This window comes from Rhinolophus ferrumequinum, chromosome 6 (genome assembly GCF_004115265.2).
Source record: "Rhinolophus ferrumequinum isolate MPI-CBG mRhiFer1 chromosome 6, mRhiFer1_v1.p, whole genome shotgun sequence".
NCBI classification, from domain to species: Eukaryota; Metazoa; Chordata; class Mammalia; order Chiroptera; family Rhinolophidae; genus Rhinolophus; species Rhinolophus ferrumequinum.
The window spans coordinates 84,462,637-84,470,362 of record NC_046289.1 but is presented as its reverse complement, the minus strand read 5'-3'; the positions used below and the strand labels follow the sequence as shown (position 1 = coordinate 84,470,362).

At 49.3% G+C, this 7,726-nt stretch overlaps 1 protein-coding gene across 1 annotated transcript; it reads left to right on the top strand.

The window, feature by feature from the left end:
• Positions 1-5,774: 5,774 nt before the first annotated feature.
• Positions 5,775-7,328, top strand: NKX2-8 (NK2 homeobox 8). Its single transcript, XM_033109660.1, has 2 exons — positions 5,775-6,144; positions 6,772-7,328. Exons 1-2 carry the CDS (start codon positions 5,988-5,990, stop codon positions 7,326-7,328), a joined length of 714 nt encoding a protein of 237 aa, XP_032965551.1. The 5' UTR covers positions 5,775-5,987.
• The last annotated feature ends 398 nt before the right edge of the window (positions 7,329-7,726 follow it).

The following is a 7,726-nucleotide window of genomic DNA, read 5'->3' as shown; positions in this document are numbered from 1 at the left end:
CCTTTGTGTGGTATGTGACTTCAGTGCAAATACCATTTAGTCATGAACACAAAGACGGGCACCTTTGCTGGCTAAGAGATTTCCAGACACTGCAGGAAACACATATAGTTCTTTGACTTTTTTGGTGGGGAAATTCCTGCAGATTGTCATTTCATGCTCCTGTCGTGCATTTTTGCCTCCTCTTGAAAAAGGGAGAAAGAGTTTCCCCAAGGAACATTTACAAGTAAACCAAATAGAATCTAGACAAACTTGAAGCGCTTTAAAAGCTGACGGTTATCCATTGTCATTTATTTTTAAAAGTTCTGAGATATAATTGACATAAAATATTGTATTAATTTTAGGCATACAACATAATGATTTCATATATGTATATATTGCAAAATGATTACCAGAATAAATTTAGTTAACATTCATCACGTCACATAGTTACAATTTGTGTGTGTGTGTGTGTGTGTGTGTGTGTGTGTGTGTGTGTGGTGAGAATTTCTAAGATCTACTCTCTTAGCAACTTACAAATATACAATACAGTATTGTTAACTATAGTCACCATGCTGAACATTACATCCCCAGGGCTTATTCATCTTACAACTAGAAACTATTGTCATTCGTTTTTAGAAATATAAAGACTTTGAGAAAGAATATAGAAGCCACTATTGACTGGAACTTTCCAGTTCATTCATTTATTTTTCTCATTGAGTTGATGGGATAAATTGAAACTATAGCTCTAAGGAAGCACAGGCTCTGTTTCTCTTTTACCTTTTAATCATTCTTTTCTAATACCTTCCATTATAATAGACTCTCTTACTCCTCTTTAGGTCGTCTTCATTTTCTCCCCTAATTTCTTCAGTTCTAGGGCTATCACAGTCGATCTGCCTTCAAGTCTCTCCATAAGCTTCGCTTCTTCTAGGTAATCTATCCTGACTCAGGATACAATAACAAGTGTGAGGGCACATTGCAAACATTCTCCAATGTATGAAACATAAAATGGTATTTTCTTACTATTGCTATCATCATCACTAAGAAGCAAATGGAATATTTGATTCTTTAGCCCGCTGAGAGATTCTGGTCCTTGTCTTCTCCAAATAGTAACAAATACTTCTCTAGAATAATAACTGGTTTGGTATTTAAATTGCTGCCAAATAAGACAGAAATAATATCTCACTGTAATAATACAACCCTTTTAAAATTCCCAAGTTAATATCAAACAAAGTAAAGGTACAAAGAAAAGGGGGCCTCATTTTGGGTAACTGAAGAAAAAATAATAATAACTGGCTTGAACTGAAGTGCTGCTGGTTAAAAGCATGCAATGTAGGCAGGCCTGTGTGAGCTATTGGGGCAAGTATCAAGGATCCTGTGTTATATAAATTATATTTATATGGGTCAAGCAAAGGAATATAAACGGGCACCTTAAGAATAAAAGACTAGACCAAAATGAGAAGTTCAGCTCTGGATAAGTAAGATTTGGCACCTTCCCCAAGGTGTGTGGTTATTTTATTCCGACAACTTACATTCCATGCTATCACAGTTACCTCTATTATGCCATCGTAAGGCATAGGAAAGGTCAGAAATTTTTAATAAACTAATTTTTAAAAGTTAATTGCTGGTTCTTTAGAACATAGAGACTATAGACATTTAATTAAGTACATTTACGTTTTAACTCATTGAATCATTTTACACCCTATATATTTTTTCATGTATATACCTAAGTAACTATATAAACATATTAAGAGAGAATAACTTTTCTCCTAGAGATCAAGAACAACAACAAGTCCATGTAAAGTCAATATTTTAAGGAACTTCAGGTGGGATCTTGTCATGTGACATTAAACAATAAAATCTACAGCTCATTTTAAAGATGTACTAAATTCCCAGTCTGAAAGTAATTGCTGTTCCTCGTCCCGCATGTATATATATCATCAGTACAACTAAGAAAGAATTGCAGCCAGGCCTGGACCACCGCCAAGCCATTGATTATCAGCCATTAAAAGGGAAATGTTTACTTATTCATGGCAACTAGTTTTCAGAAGGAAAGGCAAAGAAGCCTGATTTTAAATGCTGCCTTTTCTTTCCATCCTAAGACTGATCAAGATCATTCACTTCTTGGAAGTATCAAAAGCCCATTTTTATTTTCCTTTTGCGATTTCAACCAGAATCCTGATAAAAAGGGAAGAGCAGTTGCTACAGGAGGCAAAGAAAAATGTCCTGGCAGTTGAGGGCCCTCCATCTATCAAGGGGAATTTGCAATGTTGCCTCTCTTCAATACTGTATAGATTTGCAGGATTTTGTGAAACACTTAACCAAAATGGAAGGATTTAAAAACAGAACACCAGATATAGATGCAATCATTTTTTGAAAAATCAAGATACTTTCGTTTTATTTCAGAAATTTCTAGTCTTAAATTCTTAAGCACGCAGCAGCAAAGATCATCTTGGATAATACTTTTGAAAGGGTGATTAATTCAGATTGCTTAAATATAGTCACTGCAACACGGATGCCTAAAGATTAAAAACTCTGACTGGGATTGAAATGAACTACATCCAAGTATAGGGAAACAAATACTTATTTAATAAAATTGTACTATTCCTAAGCTATATTGAGTTGCAAAAAAAAGTTCAAGTGTCCAGAACACTGAACAGTATTTTAAAATCTGGAAAGACTATTCAGTTAGATATTTACTTGTGATTTAAGAATCATTTATGAACTGGGGGCAATTCACGTAGATATTTCCAATATGTATAAAACTTAATATCTTGACTTTTTTATTGACCCAACATCAAAATAAGTTTCTGCTCCCATGTCTTTGAGTTTATCTGATGTGAAGAGGCACTAAAGAAAGTATCGTTCTCTAATAATTCTGGCTCACCTCCTTTCCTCCACTTCTTCAGCAGGTACAGTTTATATGAAACAATCTCCTGGAGTCCTCAGGTCTCGGCTCTTGGAGATAATTTAGATAAAGCCCCAGAGCAGAGAAAAACTGGACTAATGCAGAGGCGCCTATGGAGGAGGTGGGGCTCCATGATGAAGCAGGGAAGTTGCAGAACTTTCTAGAACCAGGAGTTACAGAGTTTCCCTGGGATATTCAAAACATAGACTGGGGCCTAGGAACCCTCTTCCCAGGTCAGGGAGGGTGAGGCTAGAAGTAATATTTGGAGCTAATCTCAGAGTTAGGTCCTCCGCAGAACACTACTAAATGGGGGGTATATCTCCTCTTTGGGAGCAAATACTAAGAGTAAAAGCAAATATTTGATGCTGAAGAGCTCTTAAGAACTAAAGAGTGCCATTTACTTATTTCTACACGTCAATGTGGGCTTAGGATGTTAAATAGATTAAAAGGCTAAGAGAGGTCAGTCACTCCAGGAAAGATTCCTCTTTTGCTTTTCCTGACTTGATTCTTTTTCCCAAATTGTTATCTACTCCACCCCATTCTTCTGGAGTGTCCTTGGGAAACTCAAAAGATGGCACATACTCTCCTAGAACATTCTGGAGAATGTGGAATCAGAGTCCTGGGGATGAGAGTTTCAGAACAGTACGCTGATACAATGAAGATGATTTTAGAAAAATTCCAGAGATATGAAATCATAAAACTGGTTGGGTTCTTAGAAGGCATCAGATTTTCCCCTTCTGTTTTAGATGGGGGAAGGAGGGGAGCGGCTCAAACTGACCGAGGTGATTGGAGCTAGTTAGGGGCAGAGCTGGGATGCCAACCAACTCCCAGGCCAGAGCTCCTTCTACCTGACACTGCATCGAAGTTAAGACCTTAATTTGGGAGTCTGTCCTAATGATTCCCTAGGACAGCCTTTGTCAGTGCCCTCCTCCCACCTCTCTGAGGAGGTGGACTGGCAGAGGTTGCCAGGCATGGAGCTCTAGGCAGAGAGAAGTCCACAAGGCCCTAGGCCAGTCTGTGACCTGCCCAACCTCTAGGACGTTGGAGTTTAGGTGCTAGGGCGCGGTGGGAGCCGGGTTTCCGGCATTGGCTGCCACCAAGCACCCCCACCGGCTACGCATGGCTCCCTCCCTCTTTCCATCTCAGAGAGGACAGCCAAGTCATTTCAATTTAATCTTATTTAAAAAGACATAACTAATAAATCTATTGCCGGGACCGCGGAGAGACGGCCAGCAGAGTCGATCGTGCTCCCAATCCCATTGAACTCCATTGAAAACCATGACAACACGGGACAAGCTCCGATTTATCCCGGCGCGCTAAAGCGCATTGTGAGCAGGCGTCAATCACGCATTATTTCGGACTGAACAAATGCAAAATCTTGACTGGAACAAATGCTTCCAACAGGTCCCGGGCGTCGAGCTCCATTTCCCCTTTGTCCGCGGCCTAGCAGTTGGCCTGTATTGGGGTTGCCTCCGCCCGACCACCCAGCGCGCTGCGCAGCCCGGGGCGCCTCGGGCACGCTTGACAGAGAGGCTGCCGGGGAGGGTGCGCCAGGCCCGGCGGAGCCGCCGCCACGGCGTGAGAGCCAGGTCCCAGTTCAGCGCAGGTGGAGCCAGCCTCCCAAGAGCCGCTCCCCTCACTAAATTTAGCAACCAAAAACCCAAACCACTGGCTGCCAGAGGAGAGGCCTCCGAAAGTGCGCTCGCTGAGCCCTAGACTTCAGCGCGGCCACGTCGAAACTATGGGCCATCAAAATGTATCCACACCGCTTGGCTCCCTGCACCTTCTACATTGATCCTTTTCTCAGGTTGGCCTGTGCAAACTAGAATATATCGGCGGAGAAACCACCCGCAGGCCGTCTTTTCTGTCCGGCCGGCCCAGTGTTCATTTTCCCTATGTGTCCATCACCTGACCAAGCTCGGCAGGTGAGACGGAGCGATGAACGTAGGCTGGAAGGCTGCTCTTGGGCCGACGCCACATCCCAGGCATTGGGCCTGACATTAAGGCCACGGAGCCCCACGAGTGGCGCCAGAGGGTCTAGCGACTCCAAGGAGGCCGCAAAACCCTCGTAGGCCGCGCTGCGAAACGCCGTGGCCGGTGGACCCCAGAGCGTGCCTGGACTCAGTTCTAAGGAGTGCAGCCACTGGGCCCGAGCCCGCGACGCGCAGCGGCCGGGCGGGACAGGGCCAACGGGGCTGGCACTTCGAACCTGAATTGCTTGACCGGATTCCGCCTCTGTTTTGCCGGTCTGGGGAAACGGAGGCAGAGCCGGGGCTCGCCGGATGCTGCCAGCCCTTCTCCAGCAGCCCTGAAGTGGAGGACGTTTGGGGTATGCGGAGGCTTCTAGCAGCCTTCGAAACCCTTGGCTCAGATGCCGGCGGGGCCAGACCACTCCTATGTGCCCGCCTGATTCTCTCGCCTCTGAGTCCCCTAAATGGGCCCAACCAAAAAGAGAAAGAGAGCGCGCCAGTTTATCGCCGTATTGTAAATCACTTTTCGGCTAATTGCGGAAAACGAACACTCCAGCAAACAAGCTCGAGGAATAAGCAAACAGGGAATAAATTCCTGGGCGCTCATAAACCTACCCCTGCCGCGCTCACCCTTCCCCGCGCTCCCGCGGGGCCAGACCCCGTGTCAGCCCTGGAGGAGGAAGCTGGGGCTGGACGGGAGGGTGGTGGCCACCGCTCGCCACCCAAGATGTTATTCATTGGTAACAATCCCCATTATCTGTCCCCACTTTGGGCTAATCAGACAGAATTGCTAATGTCGAGGGCTGCTTCCTGCGCCCTCTGGGAGGTAACGGGGCACAGAGGGGCGGGGGACGGGGCGGGGCGGGGGGCGGAGGTGGCACCTTCCGGGCTCGCCCGGGCTTTGGTCGACACTCATTCAGGTACTTAACACCCTGGAGACCCAGACCGCGGCTTTCAAGGCATCCCGGGTGGGAAGAGCTGTTTATATAGACGGGGATTCCGCTGTAAGCGCGCTAATACCTCGGCAGCCAGCGCATGGCGTGCGCTTCTCACGCCCACCAGTAGGAGCGGCGTCCCCGGCCACCCCTCGGTTCCCAGCCTGCCCTGCCCCTGCCTCCTTCCCCTCCTCGGCCATGGCCACCTCTGGACGCCTCAGCTTCACCGTGCGAAGTCTCCTGGATTTACCCGAGCAGGACGCGCAGCACCGGCGGAGGCGGGAGCCGGAGCTACCGGCCCCCGGGCCAGGCCCCTGCGCCACCTGGCTGGAATCCGAGCGCGGTCACTACGCGTGTGAGTGAGCGAAGGATGCAGGCGAGGGTGGAGGGGGCGCGCAGAACCAAGCGCTGGACCCTTGCGGGGCTGGATTTCCTCAGTGCTGAAACCAGAGGCTCTGCCCTCCTCAAACCCCTATGCCATGCGTTCCGCAGTCGACACATCCTCAGAGCAGATCCCAGCGCCTGGCACTAACGCCTGGGACTTGGATTTCTGTTTCTAGTGGTCAGGATGTTTAAATATTTAAGACACGGCCTTAAATGCCTGGAAACACGGCCGTGTTCTCCAGGCCTCTGTGTGGGATTGGGCAGTATAGGTAAATTTAGCTCTCCTGGATTCAGGGCTTTGCAAACCTTGGCAACCTGTAGTGCAGTCGACCTGGAGGTGGCCCTTGTTGGTAAGCCCGCTTGCTGTAATTTCTCCTGCCAACGTAGCAGCCACTGCGGACTTGTTTTAAGAGGGCTCTGGGGTGCGTTTCTTTGGGAGCGCGGTCTCGAGTTGTGGTCACTGAATTCAGAGAGGTGGGTGTCCAAATGTAGGCCCAGGGAAGGAAATGGCCTCACCCCACAAAGCCGCGCGCGAGAAGCAGCCGGCGCGCAGAGGGGCTGGCGTCTCACCGGGCCGTGTCTCCTTTGCCGTCCCTAGCCTCGGACGAGAGCAGTCCCGAGACCAGCCCGCCCGACTCATCGCAGCGGCCGCCTGCTCAGCCTGCGTCTCCGGGTTTCGACGCGGAGAAGAGGAAGAAGCGGCGGGTGCTGTTCTCCAAGGCGCAGACGCTGGAATTGGAGCGGCGCTTCCGGCAGCAGCGCTACCTGTCGGCGCCGGAGCGAGAGCAGCTGGCGCGCCTGCTGCGCCTCACGCCCACGCAGGTCAAAATCTGGTTCCAGAACCATCGCTACAAGCTGAAGCGCAAGCGCGCGCCGGAGGCCGCGGAGTCGCGCGACTTGGCAGTCACTGCCGAGCTGCGCGCTGCGCCGGGCCTGCTGCGCCGGGTGGTGGTGCCCGTGCTGGTGCGCAATGGGCAGCCGTGCGGCGGCAGCGGCGAAGTGGGCACTGCTGCCTCCCAGGACAAAAGCGGCGCGCCCACGGCCACCGCCTGCCCTGTGCCGGGCTACGCCGCCTTCGGGCCCAGCTCGGCGCTGGGTCTCTTTCCCGCCTACCGGCACTTAGCGCCCCCCGCTCTGGTCTCTTGGAACTGGTGAGGTAGCTGCGGGGCGCCGGCACTGGGGCTACCCCGCACTTTGTAGTGCGCCCTGCAGCTGGAGCAGGGCTGGAATAAGACCTAGAGCGCTCTCCGGGCCCCACCTCCCTGCGGGCCCAACGTCCTTTGGCTTCGGGCTCCCCTGCCGGGGTCTCAGCAGCCATCGCGGGGAACTTGCGCCAAGATCTCCCCCTCCTTTTCCCTCGACCTCCAGCCTCAGAGCTAGATTTTATTGCTTGAACTTTATTTGTACATTTTTAAATAGCTATTTGTATAGGAAGCAATTATTTTAAAAGAAATAGAATATTTTTCCTCTTTGTGGTACGAGAATATAAAATGTGTAGGGCTTGGGTCCTCTTGCGCGCGTGCTGGGAACGTAGATGGGAGCTGTGCTTTTCG

Coding starts and splice junctions, on each gene's coding strand:
- NKX2-8 (XM_033109660.1), top strand. CDS start 5,988: ATGGCCACCTCTGGACGCCTCAGCTTCACCGTGCGAAGTCTCCTGGAT. Junction 6,145..6,771: donor CGAGCGCGGTCACTACGCGT/GTGAGTGAGCGA, acceptor TGCCGTCCCTAG/CCTCGGACGAGAGCAGTCCC.